The sequence below is a fragment of the Enhydra lutris genome, unplaced genomic scaffold, assembly GCF_002288905.1.
Source record: "Enhydra lutris kenyoni isolate GAN:26980312 unplaced genomic scaffold, ASM228890v2 scaffoldscaffold24, whole genome shotgun sequence".
Classification (NCBI taxonomy): Eukaryota; Metazoa; Chordata; class Mammalia; order Carnivora; family Mustelidae; genus Enhydra; species Enhydra lutris.
Genome location: NW_019154108.1, coordinates 29,207,114 through 29,230,949, shown reverse-complemented (window position 1 = coordinate 29,230,949; position 23,836 = coordinate 29,207,114). Strand labels below are relative to the sequence as shown.

The 23,836-nt window shown below is 39.7% G+C and overlaps 1 protein-coding gene across 2 annotated transcripts in view; it reads right to left on the bottom strand.

The window, feature by feature from the left end:
• Positions 1–23,836, bottom strand: part of LOC111150751 (lin-9 DREAM MuvB core complex component) — a 73,450-nt gene that overhangs the window by 34,982 nt on the left and 14,632 nt on the right. For both annotated transcript variants that reach the window (XM_022508338.1, XM_022508339.1), the window contains 3 exons: positions 15,173–15,306; positions 13,412–13,537; positions 7,798–7,955 (listed from right to left, as the gene is read on the bottom strand). In XM_022508338.1, coding sequence (XP_022364046.1) covers positions 7,798–7,955; positions 13,412–13,537; positions 15,173–15,306 — 418 coding nt within the window. The remainder of the gene's footprint in view (positions 1–7,797; positions 7,956–13,411; positions 13,538–15,172; positions 15,307–23,836) is intronic.

The window sequence follows — 23,836 nt, the reverse complement described above, 5'->3', positions numbered from 1 at the left end:
AGATTTTATTTATTTATTTGCCAGAGAGAGAGAGAGAGAACAGACAAGCAGAGTGGCAGCAGAGGCAAAGGGAGAAGCAGGCTCCCCGCCAAGCAAGGAGCCCGATGTGGGACTCGATTCCAGGACGCTGGCATCATGACCTGAGCCGAAGGCAGCTGCTTAACCAACTGAGACACCCAGGCGTCCCGTCAAGTTTTTTTTTTTTTTCCTAAGATTTTATTTATTTGACAGAGAGAGAGAGAGATCACAAGTAGGCAGAGAAAGAGGGGGAAGCAGACTCCCTGCTGAGTAGAAAGCCCAATGTGGGGCTTGATCCCAGGACCCTGAGATCATGACCTGAGCTGAAGGCAGAGGCTTAACCCACCGAGCCACCCAGGCGCCCCTTATTCAAGTATTTTGAACATAAATATATAGAAATGCAATGATTTTTGAATATTGATTTTATATCCTTGCAGCTTTACTGAATTTACTAGTTCCAATAGTTTTGGGGTGGAGTCTTTAGGGTTTTCTCCAAATACAATCATTTCATTTGTAAACAGAGATAATTCTAATTCCTCCTTTCTGATTTGGATGCCTTTACTTCTTTTTCTTGCCCAACTGCTCTGGCTGGGACTTCTAGTACTATGCTGGTGAGAATGGTTACCCCTGTCTTATTCCTTATCTTAGAGGGAAAGCCCTTAACAAGCTCCCTGTGGGTATGATGTTAGCTGTGGGTTTATGCTTTAGTTTCTTAAATGTAAATTTAGACAGTTTTTAAAAATATATAAGCATTTAAAACTGTAGGTTTTCCTGTAACTACTGCTTTAGCTGTACCCCACAAATTTTTATGTTGTATTTTTATTATTTTTATATTAGAAGTATTTGCTATTTTCCCTTGAACTTCCTCTTTTTACTTAGGAGTTATTCAGAAGTAGAACATTTAGTTTCCAAATATTTGAGTGTCTTCAGGATTTTATTTTATTTTATTTATTTATTTATTTTTAAGATTTTATTTATTTGACAGACAGAGGTCACAAGTAGGCAGAGAGGCAGGCAGAGATGCAGGCAGAGAGAGGAAGGGAAGCAGGCTCCCTGCTGAGCAGAGAGCCCGATGCGGGGCTCGATCCCAGGACCCTGAGACCATGACCTGAGTCCAAGGCAGAGGCTTAAGCCACTGAGCCACCCAGGGGCCCCTCTTCAGGATTTTATTGTTTTGCTAATTAAATTCTGCTGTGTTCAGAGAAATTCTATATATGATTTCAATCTCTTAAAATGTACTGACATTGCCACCAGATGGTCTATTTTGACAAACAAATCATGTGCATGTGTAAGGAATATGTATTCTATAGTTTTGGGGATTAGTGTTCAAAAATATCAATCGGATCTGGGTGCCTGGATGGCTCAGTTGGTTAAGCTTCTGCCTTCAGCACAAGTCAAGATCTCAGGGCCTCTTTGTCCCTCCTCTCTCTCTCTCTCAAATAAATAAAATAAAATCTTTAAAAAAATATATCAGTTGGATCATCAAAATTGACAGTGTTTCTCAGATTCTCTGTATTTGTACTGGTTTCTTTTCCTCTTCTCAGTTACTAGTAGAGAGGTGTTAAAATCTACAACTATGACTGCTGATTTGTGTATGGCCTCCTTTAGTTGTCTCAGTTTTTGCTTTAAGTATTTTAAAGTTCTGTTATGAAGGACTTATTAATGAATGTATATTAGAATTGTTGCATTTTTCTGAATTGACCTTTTTATCATTATCAAATATTCCTCTCTCTCTGGTAATACTCCTTGTCTTGAAATCTATTTTGTCTAACATTATAGCCAGTTCAGCTCTCTATGGTCAATATCTGCATGCCTATCTTTTTCACTTTTAGATTTTGCTTTTAAATTATCAATTTTAGATTTTAAGTATAATTCTTTTTTGTTTAAGATTTTTATTTATTTATTTGACAGAGATCACAAGTAGGCAAAGAGGCAGGCAGAGATAGAGGAAGGGAAGCAGGCTCCCTGCTGAGCAGAGTGTGATGCGGGGTTCGATCCCAGGACCCTGAAATCATGACCTGAGCCGGAGGCAGAGGCTTTAACCCACTGAGCTACGCAGGCGCCCCTTTAAGTATAATTCTTAAAGATAGCATATTGTTAGGCATTTTAAAAAAAGATTTTATTTATTTATTTGAGAGAGAGAGTGAGCGAGCAAGAGAGAGAGCATAAGCACGGGGAGCACCAGGCAGAGGGAAAGCGAGAAGAAGCCTCCCCACTTAGCAGAGAGCCTGATGCAAGGCTTGATCCTAGGACCCTGGGATCACGATCTGAGCAGAAGGCAGACACTTAACCAACTTTTTCACCCGGGCATCCCAGGCATTTCTTTTTTTTTTTTAAATCTAGTCTGATAATCTCTACTTTTCTAGTACAGTGCTTAGTTCACTGACATTTAATATAATGAAAATAGGACCACACTTGAGTCTACCTTCTTGCTGTTTATTTTCTATTTATGCCATGGTGTTTGTTCCCCTGTACTTTCTTTCCTATTGTCTTTTCATTTATTTATTAGAATTTCAAAATTAACTTCTCTGTTGGCTTTCTAAGTATGCGTCTTAGCATTTTTTTTTAAAAAGTAGGTCCTGGGGCGCCTGGGTGGCTCAGTGGGTTAAGGCCTCTGCCTTCGACTCGGGTCATGATCCTGGGGTCCTGGGATCGGGCCCCGCGTCGGGCTTTCTGCTCGGTGGGGAGCCTGCTTCCCTTACTCTTTCTCTGCCTGCCTCTCTGCCTACTTGTATTCTATCAAATAAATAAAATGTTTAATAAATAAATAAATAAATAAAAAATAAAATAAAATAAAAAGTAGGTCCTGCCTGGGTGGCTCAGTTGGTTAAGCAACCGACCCTTGAGTTTGGCTCAGGTCATGATCTCAAACCCCACGTCTGACTCTGTGCTGGGTGTGAAGCCTGCTTGGGATTCTCTCCGCCCTTCTCCCTCTGCCCCTCCCCCTGCTCACTCTCTCTCTCTAAAGAAAAAAAAAAAAAACAACCCTCCTTCTACTAGTTCTCAAAGTACAGCCCCACACCAGCAGCATCAATATCACTTGGAATCTTGTTAAAATGCAAATTCTCAGGCCCTACCCCTGACCTTCTGAATTAGAAACTCGGTGGGAGGAAGGGGTCTGGCAATCTGTGTTTCATCCACCCCTCCAGGTAATTCTGATGCACCCTGAAGGTTTTTTGGGGTGTTTTTTTTTTTTGTTTTTTTTTTAAAGATTTTATCTATTTATTTGACAGACAGAGATCACAGAGAAGCAGGCAGAGAGAGGAGGAAGCAGGTTCCCTGCAGAGAGCCCGATGCGGGGCTCGATCCCAGGACCCTAAGATCATGACCTGAGCCGAATGCAGAGGCTTTAACCCACTGAGCCACCCAGGTGCCCCCACCCTGAAGGTTTTGAACCTCAATATTCTACAGATCAGAATACCAATCTTTACCTACTACGGTCTATTCACAGTCAATATTGTATGCTCTCATAACAAATTCAAGAACCTTGCAACACGACTGTTCCATTTTACATATGTGCCATTTTCCGTAGAAAATTTCTTCTCCTCTCTGTAGATTTGAGGTTCCATCTGGTATCATTTCCCTTCAATCTGAAAAATATCTTTTGGCATTACTTTTGGAATATTTTTTTATGTAAAGTCAGCTACCATTCATAAGTTTTCCTCTTATGTAATATGTTGCTTTTCTATGACTGCTTTCAAGATTTTCTTTATAGTTTTTCTGTATGGTATCTTGGGGCATTGCAAACATGTGGGTTATCTGGGTTGGGTTCAGAGTATCTTGGATCTGTATTTTTTAAAAAATTAAATGTGGGAATATTTTATCCTTTGTCTTTTTCTGTTTGTTTCCCTGTGCCATGTGTCTCTCCTCTCCTTTTAGGAACTCTATACATCTGTGAAATTGCTTAACATTGTCCCAGAGGCCTCTGAGGCTCTACCACAGTTTTTCCCAGTTTTGTCTGCTGTTCTCACAGTGGGATAATTTCTAGGGATGTAGTCTCAGGTTCACTCACTCTGCTTTTACTATTTCTGATCTGTTTTGAAGCCCATTAAGAATTTTTCTTTTCATGGGCGCCTGGGTGGCTCAGTGGGTTAAAGCCTCTGCCTTCGGCTCGGGTCATGGTCCCAGGGTCCTGGGATCGAGCCCCACATCGGGCTCTCTGCTCAGCAAGGAACCTGCCTCCTTCTCTCTTTCTCTCTGCCTGCCTCTCTGCCTACTTGTGATCTCTATCTGTCAAATAAAAATAAAAATAAAAATAAAAATCTTTAAAAAGAATTTTTCTTTTCAGGTACTATACTTTTCACTTCTAAATTTGTTATACCTAGGGGCGCCTGGGTGGCTCAGTGGGTTAAGCCGCTGCCTTCGGCTCAGGTCATGATCTCAGGGTCCTGGGATCGAGCCCCGCATTCAGGCTCTCTGCTCGGCGGGGAGCCTGCTTCCTCCTCTCTCTCTGCCTGCCTCTCTGCCTGCTTGTGATCTGTCTGTCAAATAAATAAATAAAATCTTTAAAAAAAAAAAAAATAAATTTGTTATACCTAAATAATTCCTCTTTATCTCTGAGATTTCTCCACTCATTATGACCACATTTATATTAAGTTCATAACAAGCATTTTTTTAAAAGATTTTATTTATTTGACAGAGAGATCACAAGTAGGCAGGGAGGCAGGCAGAGAGAGGGGAGGAAGCAGGCTCTCCCCAGAGCAGAGATCCCAAAGTGGGGCTTGATCCCAGGACCCTGGAATCATGACCTGAGCTGAAGGCAGAGGCTTTAACCCACTGAGCCACCCAGGCGCCCCCATAACAAACATTTTGAAGCCACTGCTATTTCCAATATCTCAGCCATCTCAGCATCGAATTCTACTGATGGCTTTTTGACTACAGAACCTGTGTTCGTGTTCCTACATAGGTATAATAATTTTGTATTGCATGCTAGACAGTATGCTGAACTTCTTCTGGTAGACAAAAAATTACTGGCAGATTTCTTTTGGCCCTGCCATGCTTCCTCTTATTATTATTCTGTTTCAGTTATAAACTAAATTTAGACCATCTTTCCTCCATAATGAGGTCTTTGAATTTCATATAATTTTCATGTGTCACAAAATATTATTACTGGGATTTTTTTTCTTCAGCCAGGGGTGGCTCAGTCTGTTAAGCATTTGCCTTTGGCTCACGTCATGATCTCAGGGTCCTGGGATTGAGCCCTGAGTTGGGCTCCCTGATCACAGGGAACCTACTCTCTCTCCTCCCTGCTTGTGCTCTCTAAATAAATAAATAAATAAATAAGTAAAATTTTTTAAATAAAAATGCAAAAATCATTCTTTTTTTAAAAATTAGTTTTTGGTTTTTTTTAAAGATTTTAATTATTTGAGAGAGAGAGAGAAAGCAGGAGAAGTGGAGGGTCAGGGGGAGAAGCAGACTCTCTGCTGAGCAGGGAGCCCGATGTGGGACTTGATCCCAGGACTCCAGGATCACGATCCGAGCCGAAGGCAGTCGCTTAACCAACTGAGCCATTCAGTTGGTTTTTTTCTTAAAAAAAAAAAAAAGAAAAAAAAGAAAAAAAAAAGATTTTATTTATTTGAGAGACAGTGTGTGTGCATGAGCATGGAGAAGAGCAGAGGGAGAGGGAGAGGGAAAAGCAGACTCCCCTCTGAGCAGTGAGCCTGATGTGGGCTTGATCCAAGGACCCTGAAAGCATGACCTGAGCCAAAGGCAGATGCTTAACCGACTGAGCCACTCAGGTGCCCCAAACTCTTCTCATATATATTTTTTAAGATTTTATTTATTTATTTGAGAGAGCAAGTGAGAGAGAGAGTGTAACAAGCAGGGTAAGGGGCAGAGGGAGAAGCAGACTCTCCACCAAGGGGGGAGCCAGACATGGGGCGTTAACCTGGGACTCCAGGATCATGACCCGAGCCAAAGGCAGAGGCTTAACTGAGCAACCCAGGCACATCCTTTTCTCATATCTTGATACATCCTGTCCAACCTATTCTCCATTACAATGAGAATACCTACTTATAGACCCTCCATAAAACTGCCAGTCCTTAAAATTCTTTTTTTTTTTTTAAAGATTTTATTTATTTATTTGACAGAGATCACAAGTAGGCAGAGAGGCAGGCAGAGAGAGAGAGAGAGAGGAGGAAGCAGGCTCCCCGCTGAGCAGAGAGCCCGATGTGGGGCTCGATCCCAGGATCCTGGGATCATGACCTGAGCCAAAGGCAGAGGCTTTAACCCACTGAGCCACCCAGGCGCCCTGGGTCCTTAAAATTCTTAAACAATTAACTTTTATGTCATTCTATGCATTCCGACACCTCTCTGATTTGTAGTTGTACTATAGACTTTATATCTGTACTTGTTTGTATGGTGTGGGTTTTTTTATTATTTTTAAAAAAGATTTTATTTATTTATTTAACAGACAGAGATCACAAGTAGGCAGAGAGGCAGGCAGGGGAGGGGGGAGAGCAGAGAGCCTGATGCGGGGCTCGATCTCAGGACCCTGAGATCATGACCTGAGCCGAAGGCAGAGGCTTAACCCACTGAGCCACCCAGGTGCCCCTATATGGTGTTTTAGAACTAATGTATCTTTTCAAGTCTACAATCTCCCCCTCACTTAATTTCTAATCTCATCCCCAGATTAATTTTATTGACAGAGAGATCATCTATAACTTCTGCACATGGTTAAGCCTGTCATGGTAAGTTATGACCAAATCTATTCTTCTCTTTTCTACCTGGATTTCATGTGCAAGATACAGTCTCCTCTCTTTTGTCTGCCTTTTCTCTTAATTACCCATTTTTATAATATAATAGAAACATGTACCACTTTTATAACCAGGCAAAGTGATATTAATATATAACTCAAGGTTACCTTTCCTCCAGAAAATATTCTTTGATAAATCCAACCATTGTTTAATCCCTTTCAGTGCAGTTACCAATCTACCTATTCACTTAACACCTTGTTATTTCCTGTGTTACATAAATTGTAATTTTAGTTTACTAAATTATTAAGGCTTAACTTACACTTGAAGTTTTGGTGGTACTTTCCTTCCACATCATAACTGAACAGAACAGAAAGACTCACATCTATGAGTTGACAGAATTTACACCCTTAAATTAAAATGCTGAGCAAACTACCTACTGAATTATTACTATTCAGTCATTAGAAATGGACTATCCCTAAACCCAAAGAGCACAAAAACAACGGTATTTGTGAGGTAACTGTTTAAGATTGGTTAGAAAAGAAAAGAAATGATGTGAAAGCAAAAGACAGGACAATTTAAAATTTTAGAAATTCAAACAATGTCTAGCCATGCTTATTCCAGTGAATTTAAAATTTCATCTTTGTGGCAGTTTGCTTTAGTTTACGTTGTAGTAGACATTGCTTTGAACCAGTACACTTTCTCCCAAGCAGCTTAAAAACCAGATCCCACAGATGAAGAAATAATAACTTCTACAGTACACTGCTATAGAACTACAGTTTAAGCTTTTATTTTTTTTTAAGATTTTATTTATTTATTTGACAGACAGAGATCACAAGCAGGCAGAGAGACAGGCGGTGGGGGGGGGGAAGCAGGCTCCCTGCCAAGCAGAGAGCCCAATGTGGGGCTCTATCCCAGGACCCCGAGACCATGACCTGAGCCGAAGGCAGAGGCTTAAACCACTGAGCCACCCAGGATCCCTAGTTTAAGTTTTTAAAATTTAAAAGCTATTTGTCTAGTGGTTATCTAGTAGTTATCTTGGTGAAAAATTATAGAGCAAAATGGTAATGAGGTTATGTTCACTTACCTGTAACTTTGGTTCCGATAACCAGGGGTAAAGGAATTTCATCTGGGAGATCTTTGAATTGGGAAACATCTGCAACTTTCCTTTGTTGTAAGAGCCTTATTTTCTGTCGTTTCTGTTTTAAGGCTGATCTCTCTTCCTCAAAAAATGCAGAAGAACATCTAGAATAAATTATAAAAATCATATAAACTGATAACTATCCTATACAAAAACTTGAAATCAGGGGGCCCCAGGTGACAAGTCAGTTGAGCATCTGACTCTTAGTTTTGGCTCAGGTCATGCATGATCTCAGAGTTGTGAGATCAAGGCCCAGGTCAGACTCCGAGCTCGGCAAGGGGTCTACTAAAATTTCTCTCTCCCTCTGCCCCATCGCACACTCACTCGCACTCTCTCTCTCTCAAAAGTGAATAAATCTTTAAAAAAAACCAAACAAACCAAAATACAAAATTTGAAATCAGACCACCCATCTCACCATTCCCTCTTTTCCTCTCTTTCTAGTAATATATTTAAGAATGAGTTCTTAGAAATAATAATTGTTTCCCTTCAAAGTAAATTATATCTTTTTAAAAATGGGACTTTGCAAGACTTAAAGAGTTATAAGCAAGTCTACATTATCCTTTGTTCACCATTCTTTGACAACACTGCATCTGGATCCCAGGTCTCCTCCTGGGATGAAGTTCAATTATAATATTCTGTTCAGAAGAACATATTTTCCCTGTGACCCAGTGAGCACACCAATAAAGAACTAAAGATGAGGCTTACTTCTGCGTAAATGTTTAACCATACTTCCTGCCTTAAAGCATAAATACTGAATTTACTCTTATCTTTAGGGCCTATCTTACTTCTATTTTCAAATACTGGGATGAACCAACGTAACTTAAACATAGCTTCGTGCCACAAAATATATATCTGTAAAACCATCATCACAGACAAGATAATGAACACCTGAAAACATCAATCATTCCCCAAAGTTTCCTTGTGGCACTTTATTATCCTTCCTTCACAATCCTCCCACTTCTATATCTCCACTGCTCAAGCAATCACTAAGTTGCTTTCTGTCATTATAGCTTCTATCTTCTAAAATTTTATATAAACAATATCATCTAGTATGAACTCTTCTGTCAGGCTTCTTTCACTCAGCATAATTATTCTAAGATTAATCCATTTTGTCACATGCATCAATGGTTCATTCTTTTTATTGGAGAATAGTAACCTTTTCTTTGAATGTGTCATAATTTGTTTACCCATTCTCCTACTGGTAGACATTTGTGTTGTTTCCAGTTTGGGGTCATTACAACAAAGTTGATATGAACATTTCTGTATAGGTTTTTGTATAAACATATGCTTTAATTTCTCTTAACTAAATACCTAGAAATAGAATGGCTAGGTCATATGGTCAGTGCATGTTTAACCTTTTAAGAAACCAAAGAAGCCAAATATTACCAAAGACGATATACAGATGACAAGCCACTTTGATGCTCACCACACTATGTCATTAGGGAAATATAAATAAAGTGAGACATTACTACAAATCTATTAGAATGACCAAAATCTAGAACACAGACAACACCAAATGTTGGCAAGGATGTGGAACAACAGAAACTCTTGTTCATTCTCGTGGGAATGCAAAATGGCATGGACACCTTAGAAAATAGTTTGGTGGTTTCTTATAAAACTATACATAGTCTTATCACACAATCCAGCAACCATACTCTTTGGTATATACCCAGATGAGCTAAAAACTTATGTCCACACCAAAACCTTAACATGGATGTTTACACCAGTTTACTCATAACTGGCAAAACTTCGAAGCAACCAAGATGTCTCTTAGTAAGTGAGAGGATTAAAAAAAATACAGGAGTATATTCAGACAATGGAATATTATGCAGAGCTAAAAAGGATGAACTATCAAGCCATGAAAAGATACAGAGGAACCTGAAATGCATATTACTAAGTGAAAGAGGCCAGTCTGAAAAGGCCACATATGGTATGATTCCAACATATGACATTCTGGAAAATGCAAAACTCTGGAGACAGTCAAAATGATCAGCAGTTGCCAGGAGTTGGGGCCCTAGGGAGAGGAAGGAATAAGTGGAGCACAAAAGATTATCAGAGCAGTAAAAATACTGTATATGACATTATAATGATAGATATATGTCATTATACATTTTTCAAAACCCACAGATACAAAACCAAGAGTAAACCCTAATGTAAACCATGGATTTGGGGGATTATGATAAACTGATATAGACTCAACAACTTTCACAATGTATTACTGTGGTGGAACATACCGATAAGGGGAAGGCTGTGCATCTCTGAGGGCAGAGAGTATATAAGAAATCTGTCTATCTTTCTCTCAATTTTGTTGTGAACCTAAAATTCTCTAAAAAAAATTGACTGAGCCACCCAGGTGCCCTTAATCTTGTAACTTTTAGACATTATGGGTTCATTTGCATTTTTCTATTGACCAAATGTTGACTACCTTCTCTAGTATTTATTTGACATCCTGGGGCGCCCGGGTGGCTCAGTGGGTTGAAGCCTCTGCCTTCGGCTCGGGTTGTGATCCCGGGGTCCTGGGATCGAGCCCCGCGTCGGGCTCTCTGCTCAGTGGGGGAGCCTGCTTCTCCCCTCTCTCTCTCTGCCTGCCTCTCTGCCTGCTTGTCATCTGTCTGTCAAATAAATAAATAAAATCTTAAAAAAAAAAAGAATTTATTTGACATCCTTATATCTTTGGTGAAGCATCCATTCAAATCATTTAGCAATTTGTTAATTGGGTTTATACTTTTCTGCATTTTTTTCATTGACATGAAAATGACACCCAGCATTATATTAGTTTCAGGTGTACAACGTAAGGAGCTGACAATTTTTCTACACCATTCAATACTGACCACAATAAGTGCAGTCAACACCTGCCACCAGATGTTATTACAATATTATTGACTATTCCCTATGCTGTGCTTTTTTTTTTTCATTTCCATGAATTCTTCTTTTTTTTTTTTACACAATTATTTTTTATTTGACAGAGAGAAAGATCACAAGTAGGCAGACAGGCAGACAGAGAGAGAGAGGAGGAAGCAGGCTCCCCACTGAGCAGAGAGCCCAATGTGGGCCTTGATCCCAAGACCCTGAGACCATGACCCAAGCTGAAGGCAGAGGCTTAACCCACTGAGCCACCCAGGCACCCAAATTATTCTTTTTATAAACAGAATTTTATACCTCTTAATTCCCTGTACTTATTTCACCCACCTCCCCTCAGGTAACCACCAGTTTGTGCTCTGTATTTAAGAGTTTTTTTTTTTTAATTTTTTGTCCTTTTTTTCCATTTTCTTTTTTTCTTTTTTAAAGATTTTATCTACCTATTTGACAGAGCAAGTGAGATAGCACAAGCAGGGGGAGCAGCAGAGGGAAAGCGAGAAGCAGGCTCCGCGCTGAGCAGAGAGCCTAATGCAGGGCTCGATCCCAGGACCCTGGGATCATGACCTGAGTCAGAGGCAGACGCTCAACTGACTGAGCCACCCAGGTGCCCCTTTTCTTCTTTTTTTAGTTTCTATACATGAGTGAATCATAGGATTTTGTCTTTCGTTGTCTGACTTATTTCACTCAGCATAATACGCTCAAGATCCATCCGTGTTGTTGCAAATGGCAAGATTTCATTCTTTTTTATGGTAATATCCTGTGTATGTGTGTGTGCAACACGCCCACGTTCTTGTAAATGAAGGAACTATTAAAAACAGCATCAGCAACGTCATGTGTTAATACAGAAATAAAATATTAGCAGTTCAATTAAAAGTTCTCCTTGCATTTCATCACTATCTACAGAAATCATTAAAATTAAATTCTGTTTCTACTCGCCCAAGTCACTGTATATTTCCTGGATTTTTGCACCATCTAAAGTGAAAAAGTCTTGGGTACCTGGGTAGCTCAGTCATTAAGCATCTGCCTTCGCCTCAGGTCATGATCTCAGGGTCCTGGGATGAAGCCCTACGTTGGGCTCCCTGCTTGGCGGGAGGCCCGCTTCTCCCTCTCCCACTCCCTCTGTTTGTGTTCCCTCTCTCACTGTCTCTCTCTGTCAAATAAATAAATAAATCTTTTTTTAAAAATTTAAAAATAAAGTGAGAAAGTCTTGTACATGCTTTTACTAGGCAGAGAGACATTATATGAGAACTAATAATCTAACAGATTCCAAAACTTCACTCAAAAGTCATATCAAGTTCTCCAATGTGTTAGAAAGCAAGATATCACTGTAAAAGGAAAAGTCATTTCACATGAAAAGTAATTATCAGAAAATAACATATCGGATAGGTTGACTTGATTTTTCTTTCTGGGGTTTTGTTTTTTTGAGATAACCTGTGTTTTTATTTTAGAGGTATAGTAGACATATAACACTCTATGTAACCTCCAGGTGTACAACAGTGTGATTCAATATTTGTATATATTGTGAAATGACCACCACACTAAGTCTTGCTAACATCTGACACCGTAGGTAGTTAGAACATGTTTTTCCTTGGGATGAGAACTTTTAAGACCCACTGTCAGCAATTTTCAAATACCTGTTACAGTATTATTAACTGTAGTCATCACACTATCCACTACACTTCAGGACTTACTTTTATAACTGCACGTTTGTACCTTTTGATCCCCTTCACTTATTTCTCCTAACCCCTTATCCTGTTTTTATATAAAGTAAGACACGCACTTGTAAGAAGGCTTTTGCAATGATAAACAGTTTTTAAAAGGATAATAACAATGTAGGGATACCCTGAGAGTCTCATTAAATATTGTTACCTCCTGAAAAACATGGATGTGACCGCCCACATCCACTTATACATGGGTTTTTTTTGACAAATGCAGTGTGGTACTGTAAACATATCTTCCATTCCTTACAATCTTCTCAATACCATTTTCTATTCTCTAGCTTACTTTATTGTAAAAACACAGTATATAATACACATGACATACAAAATATGTGTAATTGACTGTTTATGTTATCAGTAAGGCTTCGAGTCAATAACAAATTACTAGTAGTTAGGTTTTTAGAGAGTTAAAAGTTGTATGTAGATTTCTGACTGCAGGGTTGGCATCCCTAACCCCCCACGTTGTTAAAGGATCAGCTATATTTTTTAGTGCCCTCTTAAAATATTTTTTGGGGGCGCCTGGGTGGCTCAGTGGGTTAAGCCTCTGCCTTCAGCTCAGGTCATGATCTCAGGGTCCTGGGACCGAGCCCCACATTGGGCTCTCTGCTGAGCAGGGAGCCTGCTTCCCCCTCTCTCTCTGCCTGCCTCTCGGCCAACTTGTGATCTCTGTCAAATAAATAAATAAAATCTTTTAAAAAAATAAATAAAATATTTTTTGGAACATAGTGGGCATAGACAATGTAAGAAAATTATATACAAAGCCTGTAATTTGAACAAAAATGGAATTGTATATTTAATTTTAAGATGCATAGGTATAAAAAGCACCTACCTGTAAGCTGGTTAACAGGATATATTTAAGATATAATTATTCTGAAAAGGAATGTTTCAGTACTAGTCTTTGTGATGATGAAAAAGAATCAATGTGGTAATTACACTACAAACTAAATTACTGATTTCATTTTTAATAAAAATATTATTTTTACCTCCGTGGTTTTCCCATAAGTCGCCTGATTTTTCCCCATTCTACTCTTGTTAACTTTCTTGTTTTTAAATTCGGAAAGGATTCCTTCAGACACACACAGAAGTCATTATCGCCTTCAAACAGTGGCCTATAAAACAGAATGGTATTTTAATGGTTAAGACACGTTAAGTTACTTCAGGGGCATAAATTTCAAAATATGCTTTCTAATTTTCAGCATTATACTAATCACCAAGTGCCATCTTTCACTTCTGCCCAGAACATATACAAAACAGGCACAAAGGGCACCTGGGTGGCTCAGTGGGTTAAGCCTCTGCCTCTGGCTCAGGTCATGATCTCAGGGTCCTGGGATCAAGCCTCACATCAGGCTCTCTGCTCAGCAGGGAGTATGCTTCCCCCTCTCTCTCTGCCTGCTGCTCTGCCTAGTTGTGATCTCTTTCTCTCTCTGTCAAATAAATAAATTAAAAAAATAAAATAAAAAAAAAGAAAACAGGCACAAATTCAAAGTGCTAAAACTAAAAGTGTTATCTGTGAAACAACCAATGTATACAAGTTACTCAAGAAATACTGACTGTGCTGGAGATTCCAGGAGACACTGATTTTTGCTAAATCTCATGTATGAGTACATCCTAGTATATCCTAGCACTGTCCTTATATCCAGTGAGGACAAACAATGTTAGCTACAATTTATCTTTTTCCCAAAGGTAATACCAACACCATGGAGTCCTCCTTGAGATTAAATCAATTTTAGAAAACTGGAGGCCTCTCCAGGATTAGGTCATGATTCCAGGGTCCTGGCATTGGGCTCCCTGCTCAGAGGGGAGTCTGCTTCTCCCTCTCCCTCTGCCCCTCCCCTGTCCTGGTGTTCTCTCTCTTTCTCTCAAATAAATGACTAAAATCCTTTAAAAAAAAAAAGAAAGAAAGAAAGAAAGAAAGAAAGAGAAAAGAAAGACTATTCTAAAAATTTTACTGAATCATTTGTACCATTAGTAACTGCTTCTCTACCAATACACTAGCATTTAAAATCTCAAGATGTATAGGGGCGCCTGGGTGGCTCAGTGGGTCAAGCAACTGCCTTTAGCTCAGGTCATGATCCCAGGTTCCTGGGATCAAGCCCCACTTCAGGCTCTCTGCTCAGCAGGGGGCCTGCTTCCTCCTCTCTCTCTGCCTGCCTCTCTGCCAACTTGTGATCTCTGTCTGTCAAATAAATAAATAAAATCTTTTAAAAAAATAAAATAAAATCTCAAGATGTATAAAATACATCTTGTTTAGGGGTGCCTGGGTGGCTCAGTCAGTTAAGCATCCGACTCTTCATTTCAGCTCAGGTTATGGTCCGGGGTCCTGGAATCAAGCTCCGCATACGGCTCCCTGTTCAGCAGGGAGTCTGCCTCTCCCCCTTCCTCTCTCCCCGCTTATGCTCTAAAATAAATAAATAAATATCTTTTAAAAAAATAAAAGGAAAAAACATTTTTTGTTCATTACAAATACGGGAACTCTGTTCTACGGCCTCTCAAATCCACGGCCTTTGTAAATTATAATATGGATTATATTTTCATTTGAGTTTTCACAAAAATGTATAACCACTTCTGTGAAGGGAGAAGGAGAAAAGCAAACCGTGAGGAATGGATATGGATCAAAGTAAAATGAAGAACGGAAAGAAGAAATCGGGGAAAAAAAGAATCAAAACAGACCTACAGAAAACAGCTTATAATGTTTGAGAATTTCTGGTTCAGGTGACATCCACGATGTAAGCCATGATACGTACTTATCTATATTTGAGTAGAACCATTCATATATGCACCATTTATGTGCTTTGGGAAGCTTGAGGAGGTTACGTAATCGGAAACCAATCTTCTGTGAGGCTTTCTTGTCTGGTGTGGACATTGTTGCCGTAAATTTCTATACAATTAAAAAACAGACATTAATTACAGGTTCATCAGGTAAAAATGAACATCTATAATGTCAAATACATTTGTAAAAAGGTAAATTATCATTAAGTGCTCAAAAAGATTCAGCAGCATAAATTTTTTTGTTATTTAATAAACATTCTGAGTATTTCCTACAAAGGTAAAGCCTCCAGTTTTATAACATATTCTGACAAGGAAGGTGAAATCATTTGCCCCCACCATGTTTACACTGAGATACAATTTCAATTTAAGTACATAGGAAGAAGGTAATTGTGGACTCCTGGGTGCCTCAGTTGGTTAAGCAACTGCCTTCAGCTCAGGTCATGATCCCGGAGTCCTGGGATGGAGCCCCACATTGGGCTCCCAGCTCCACGGGGAGTCTGCTTCTCCCTCTGACCTTCTCCCCTTTCATGCTCTATCTCAAATAGATAAATAAAATCTTTTAAAAAAAAAAAAGAAGGTAATTGTGACAGAGAGACAGAGAAAATGCAAACAAACAACCACCAGGCCCAGAAGTTTTCACCAGTGAATTCTGTATCAATCACAGCACCAAAGCTATTAAAATGTTTTAATTCAATGAAAAAAAAAAAAAGAGAGAGCTTCCCAACTATTTTTTTTTTAAGATTTTATTTTTTATTTGACAGAGAAACAGTGAGAGAGGGAACACAAGCAGGGGGAGTGGGAGAGGGAGAAGCAGGCCTCCTGCCAAGCAGGGAGGTGGATGCCCGGCTGGATCTCTGGACCCTGGGATCATGACCTCAACAGAAGGCAGACGCTCAACGACTGAGCCACCCAGGTGCCTCACTTCCCAATTATTTTTATAAAGACAGCATAAGCAGATAAAATCTTCCAAAGGATAATAAAAGAAAATGTCAAAAAATATCACTTGTTTGCATGACTTTATTTTTTAAAGGTTTTATTTATTTATTTGAGAGAGAGAGAGAGTAAGAGAGAACATGTGAGGGGAGGTCAGAGGGAGAAGCAGACCGCCTGCAGAGCCGGGAGCCCAACAATGGGATCCCAGGACCCAGGGACCCCAAACTGAGCCGAAGGCAGTGGCTCAACAAACTGAGCCACCCAGGCGCACCGCTCCCCTTTTAAAGATTTTTATTTATTTATTTGACAGACACAGATCGTAAGTAGGCAGAGAGGCAGGCAGAGAGAGAGGAGGAAGCAGGCTCCCCGCTGAGCAGAGAGCCCGACGCAGGAACCTGGGATCACGACCTGAGCCGAAGGCAGAGGCTTTAACCCATTGAGCCACCCAGGTGTCCCTTTATTTTTTCTTTTAAGATTTTATTTATCTGGAAGAGAGAGACCCCACGAGTTGGGGGCGGGGGGGGGGGAGAGGGAGAAGCAAACTCTGTGCTGAGCAGGGAGCCCAAGGCAGGGCTTAATCCCAGGACCCTGCCATATTATCTAAAACAATCTAAAATTCAATGCAATTCCTATGAAAATTCCAATTTTTCACAGAAGTAGAACAATCCTAAAATTTGTATAGAAGCACAAAAGATCCCAAATACCCAAAGCAATGTTGAGAACGAAGAACAAAGCTGGAGGCATCAAGCTCCCTAATTTCAAACTACATTACAAGCTATGTTAATCAAAATAGTATCATATTAACAAAAAAAGATACACAGATCAATAAAACAGAATAGAGAGCCCAGAAATAAATGCATGCATATGTGGTCAATTAATTTACAACAAAGGAGGCAAGACTATACAATGAAGAAAGGATATTTTCTTCAATAAATGGTGTTGGGAAAACTGGCCCGTCACATACAGAAGAATGAAACTAGACAGTATCTTACACTATACACAAAACTATATTACTAAAGAGTTGGGGCCCGTGAGTGGATCAGTCAGTTAAGCATCCAACTTTGACTTTGGCTCAGGTCATGATCTCAGGGTCATGAGATCAAGTGCCATGTGGGCTCCTCTCCCTCTCTAAAAAAAATAAGAAAAAATAAATTAAAAAAAATAGATTAGGGGCACCTGGGTGGCTCAGTGGGGTTAAGCCTCTGCTTTAGCTCAGGTCATGCTCTCAGGGTCCTGGGATCGGGCCCCACATGGGGGGGGGTGTCTCTGCTCCCCACACCCCCCTCCGCCTGCCTCTCTGCCTACTTGTGATCTTTGTCTGTCAAATAAATAAATAAAATCTTAAAAAAAAATAGATTAAAGACTTAAATGTTAAGACCTGAAACCATAAAATCTAGGAAAATATGTAAGTGGTAAGCTCCTAGACACTGGTCTTGGTGATGATTTTTTTTGACACCAAAAGCAAAGGCATCAAAAAAAAAAAAAAAAAAGAAAAGAAAAGAAAAATTAACTAGTGGGGCTACACCAAACTAAAAACCTTCTGCACAGCAGAAAAAACCATCAACAACATGAAAAGGCAATCTACAGAAAAGGTGAAAATATTTGTGAATTGTAAATTTGACAAACAGTTAGTATCCAAAATAAATAAAAACTCATACAACTCAACAGCAAAAAACCAATCCCATTAAAAAATGGGCAAAGTATCTGAAGAGACATCTTCCCAAAGACATACAGATGGCCAACAGGTGCATGAAAAGGTGCTCAGCCACTCATCAGGGAAATGCAAATCCAAAATGGGATATCACCTCATACCTTTCAGAATGACTAGAATCAAAAGGATAAGAAATTAACAAGTGTTGGTGAAAATGTGGAAAAAAGGGAACCCTCAGGCGGTGTTAGTGGGAATGTAAATTGGTGAGGCCACTGTGGAATACAGTATGGAGGATCCTCAGGTAATTAAAAATAGAACTACCTTATAATTCAATAATTCCACTGCTGGGAATTTATCTGAAGCAAACAAAAACACTAACTTGAGAAGATATCTGCACGCTGATGCTCCAGAAGTATTATTTACAACAGTCAAGACATGGAAGCAACCTAAGTGTTCATTAATGGATGAATTGGATAAAGAGGATGTGGTGTATATATACATACACATACATTCACACACACATACTCTCTCTCACACACACACACACGAATATCATTCAGCTATAAAAAAGGAATGAAATCTTGCTGTTTGCAGTAATATGAATGGACCTTGAGGGCATTATGCTAAGTGAAATAAGTCAGAGAAAGACCAAAAAACCTCCCCTGAAAAACAAAACAGACCAAAGCAAACAAACAAACAAACAAAAAAACATACAATACACAATACAAACTCATAAATACAGAGAGCAGACTGGTGGTTGCTGGGAAGGAAGGAGTGAAATGGGTTGAAAGGGGTCAAAAGCTACAAACTTAAAAGTCATTATGTCGTGTAAAAAAAAAAAAAGTCATGGGACGCCTGGGTGGCTCAGTTGGTTAAGCAGCTGCCTTCGGCTCAGGTCATGATCCTAGCGTCCTGGGATCGAGTCCCACATCGGGCTCCTTGCTCGGCAGGGAGCCTGCTTCTCCCTCTGCCTCTGCCTGCCTTTCTGTCTGCCTGTGCTCGCTCTCTCTCCCCCTCTGACAAATAAATAATAAAATCTTTAAAAAAAAAAAAAAAAGTCATTATATCATGGGGATGTAATGCACAGCACGGTAACTACAGTGTACGTTGTATTGCATATTTAAAAGTTGCCAACAGGGGCGCTTGGGGGGCTCAGTCGGTGAAGTGTCTGCCTTTGGTTCAGGTCGTGATCCCAGGATCCTGGGATCGAGCCTCGCATTGGGATTCCTGCTCAATGGGGAGCCTTCTTCTCCCTCACCCACTCCCCCTGCTTGTGTTCCTCTCTTGCTGTCTCTCTGTCAAATAAATAAAATCTTTTAAAAAATAAGAAATAGGGGCACCTGGATGGCTCAGTGGGTTAAAGCCTCTGCCTTCGGCTCAGGTCATGATCTCAGGGTCCTGGGATCGAGCCCCGGGGTCCTGGGATCGACCCCCGTGCTGAGCAGAGAGCCTGCTTCCTCCTCTCTCTCTGCCTGCCTCTCTGACTACTTGTGATCTCTCTATTTCTGTCAAGTAAATAAATAAAATCTTTTAAAAATAAATAAATAAATAAATAATAGAAGTTGTTAACAGATTTTAAAGGTTCTTATCATGAGAAAAAAAGTTTGTAACTGTGGTGACAGATGTTAACTATATACTTAATGTGATCATTTCATCATGTATACAAATATCAAATCATTATGTTGTGTACCTGAAACATATGATGTTCTGTCAATGTTATTTCAAATTTTTAAAAGCTTTTAAAAAAGGTACCAGATAAACATCATCAGAACATCAAGAGATCAAGAGAATACAACACAATCAGGTGGAATTTGTGTCCAGAACGAAAGGGTGGTCCAGTATTAGAAAACTACTGAGACTGTCTGTCATTATTAATGAATAAAAACAATAAAAATCATGTGGTCACCTCTACTGGTGCTAAAGATACTGGATAAAATTCAATATTCATTAACAAAAACTCTCAACAGAATTAGACAGAATGACTAAAAATATACAATATGTCAAAAGTTAAATGATACAGTTAAAGCAGTGCCTGGGGTAGGGGAGGCAGGAGAGGGGTTAATTTATTAGGTAAATGCCTATATTAGAAAAAGACAAAGATCTCAAATAAATAACCTGTTCTTCTTAAGAATAAGAAGCTAGAAAAAGAAGAGCAAAGAAAACCCAATGCAAGTAGAAAGAAGGAAATAAAAATTAAAGCAGAAATAAGCGAAATAGAAAAATAAGAGACAAGATGATGAAAACAAATATTTATTAGGGGCGCCTGGGTAGCTCAGTCGGTTAAGTGGCTGCCTTCAGCTCAGGTTATGATCCCAGGGTCCTGGGATGGAGCCCCTCATCAGGCTCCTTGCTCAGCAGGGAACCTGCTTCTCCCTCTGTCTGCTCCTCCCCCCACTTGTGCTCTCTCTTTCAAATAAATAAATAAAATCCTAAAAAGAAAATTTCTTTCTTTTTTTTTTTTAAAGTTTTATTCATTTATTTGAGAGAGAGAGAGAGTACACAGGAGAGAGAAGGGGGAGGGGTAGAGGGAGATGGACAAGCAGACTCCCTGCTGAGCAGGGAGCCTAAAGCGGGACTCAATCCCAGGACCCCGGGATCATGACGTGAACTGAAGGCAGACATTTAACTGACTGAGCCACCCAGGTGCCAAGAGTTCTTTGAAAATATCAACAAAACTGACAGACCTTTAGCTCTACTGACCAAGAAAACAAAAATAGACGGATACCTTCTTAACCTGTAAAATTTATTTCTCCTCATTCCAATCCAAAAGTCATTATCATATTCAATGTTAAAATACTAAAAACACTGTCATTAAAGTGAGGAATGTGGCCAAGATATTGACAATCACTACAATTTTTAACATTGTTTTGATGGAATTATCCAATAAGAGGAATAAAAACTGTAAAGGAGAAAACAAAACCATTATTTCCAGATGATATGACTGTCCTTGAAAACTCAAGAAAACAGGGGCACCTGGGTGGCTCAGTCATTAAGCGTCTGCCTTCAGCTCAGGTCAGGATCCCAGGGTCCTGGAATTAAGCTCCGCATCAGGCTCCCTGCTCAGCAGGAAGCCCACTCCCACTCCCCTGCTTTTGTTCCCTCTCTCTCTGTATCTCTGTCAAATAAATAAAATCTCAAAAAAAAAAAAAAGAAAGAAAAAAAAAGAAAACAACCTAACCATTTAAAATAGTAAGAGAATTAGGGTGCCCGGGTGACTCAGTGGGTTAAGCCTCTGCCTTCGACTCGAGTCATGATCTTAGGGTCCTGGGATTGAGCCCCACATCGGGCTCTCTGCTCGGCAGAGAGCCTGCTTCCCCCACTCTCTCTGCATGCCTCTCTGCCTACTTGTGATCTCCGTATATCAAATAAAAAAATAAATTCTTTAAAAAAATGAAATAGGGCGCCTGGGTGGCTCAGTGGGTTAAGCCGCTGCCTTCGGCTCGGGTCATGATCTCAGGGTCCTGGGATCGAGTCCTGCATCGGGCTCTCTGCTCAGCCAAGAGCCTGCTTCCCTCTCTCTCTCTCTCTCTCTCTCTGTCTGCCTCTCTGCCTACTTGTGATCTCTGTCAAATAAATAAATAAAATATTTAAAAAAAAAATGAAATAAAATAGTAAGAGAATCGAATAAAGTGGGCAAATACAAAGTCGACATACAAAAATCAGTATCTTAAAAAAAAACCCTCTTTTCTCTGTATAAGTAAGAGCTAGTTAGAGTAGAACAGAAGATATATCCTGTTTATGAAAGCCAAAATGACAAGCACAAAAGTATTAAAAACCCAGGAATACACTTAATAAATGTTCAAGATCGACATGAGAAAATATTTTGAAGTCTACAGAGGGACAACAAGGCTTGAATTAAGTGGAACTAAAACCAGTTCTTAGATAGAGAGTTTCAATGCTACAACTATGACACACAGCATAAATTTATTCATAATATTAGCACAATGCCAAGAAAAATCCTAACAGGATTTTTTCCTAGCCACGTTGATTCTAAAGTACCTATGGAAAAATAAATGTGCAAGAATACTTAGGAAAGGGTGCCTGGGTGGCTCAGTGGGTTAAGCCTCTGCCTTTGGCTCAGGTCGTGATCTCAGGGTCCTGGGACCGAACCCTGCATTGGGCTCTCTGCTGAGCAGGGAGCCTGCTTCCCCCGCCCCTCTCTACCTGCCTCTCTGCCTACTTGTGATCTCTGTCAAATAAATAAATAAAATCTTAAAAAAAAAAAAAAAGAATCTTAGGAAAACCTAAAAAAAGGATATGTAATAATGTCTTACCAGATATTAAAACACTACATAAAGCCACATTAAAATAATTTGACACTAGCACATACAGAGACATACTAGACATAGACAGATTCAAAGTCTAGAAATAATCCTAAATACATATAGGAATATAACTTGTGATACAGGCAGCATTTTAAATCAATGTATAAAGATTACTCACTCAATGTTATCAGGACAACTAAGTAGTCCTGGGGGTGGAAGGTGGGGACACAAACACACACACACACACACACAAAACAAACAAGGTTGCAGTATTACCTCATTCTTTACTCCAAAATAAATTCCAGATGGATTGAAAATTAAAGCGTTAAAAAAAATGAAATTAATTTGAGTGAATTCAAAAAGTACAAATTTTAGACTAGGGAAGATCTTTCTGAGTAAGTATAAACCAAGAAGTCATAAAAGCAAAGACAGTTTTGACGTTAAGTTTTTTTTCAGTCCTACATGGTAAAAATACAGAAACAAGGTCAAAAGCCAAACTATAAGCTAAAAAAAATTACAACCAATACAAGCAACTAAAGGCCTAATATTCTTAATTATATACAAAATTCTTACAAATGAATAAGAAAATGACCAAGAATCTAACAGAAAATAGGAAAAAAAAATTTACAGGAAAGAAATCATTTTTAAACATACATGAAAAGTACCTTGACATCACTCATAGATGGAATGCCACCTAGAACCTGGGAGATGTGAATACCAGATTGGCAACAACCTACATGTTTGTTCATATACTGAACTGGCAAGCGTTTGGGAAAATAGACACTATGATGTATTGTTGGCAGAAAATATAGACCAGGGATGCCTGGGTGGCCCCGCTGGTTGAGAATCTGACTCTTGCCTTCGGCTAGGGTCACAATCTCAGGGTTGTGAGACTGAGGCCCCATAGCAGCCTCTGTGCTCAGCAGGGAGTCCACTTCCCCTATCCCTCTGCACGCCCCCACCCCCGCCGCCACCACTTGCTCTAAAATAAATAACTCTTAAAAAAATAAATAAATAAAAATAAAGCTGTTAGGACAACAGAAAAAAGGAGACCCGGAGACAGGCTGCAGGTCATTTGTGTGTCAGCCTTCACTTGCCAGCTTTGGGATGGGGAGCAGGTTACTTGCCTGTGTCTGTTTCCTCAGCTGAAAATGGGAAATAAGACCATAGCCTAGGTCATCAGTTGCCAAAGACTAAATCAAAGCCACATATACGCAGTGCTTAAAACAGAATCTGGGGCACCTGGGTGGCTCAGTGGGTTAAAGCCTCTGCCTTCAGCTCAGGTCATGATCCCAGAGTCCTGGGATCGAGCCCCTCGTTGGGCTCTCTGCTCAGCAGGAAGCCTGCTTCCCTGCCTCTCTGCCTGCTTGTGATCTCTGTCAAATAAATAAATAAAAATCTTTAAAATTAAAAAACAAAACAAACAAACAAAAAAAAAACAGAATCTGGCACACACTAAGTACTCAGTAAAAGTTGGTTTTTAGAATTAATCAGCTCCGGACAGGGCTCCTTAAAGAAACCCACAGAATACAGCAGATTGGGATTAGAAGGGGAACGGAACAAGCCACATCATATAAATGAAGATGGAAAGAAATAGGTATGTTAAAAGAAGAGAAGAGAAAACTCATAGGATATAAAAACTTTTCACATATTAGAAGGAGTCTCATATCATGTTTGTCTTATTTGTATCTGCTCCATATGGTTGGGAAGCAGAAAGCACTTTGCAAACTAGCTCCAGAAGGAATGATGTGCCTGGGGAAGGACAGTGGACAGAGATGGGGCAGGATGGG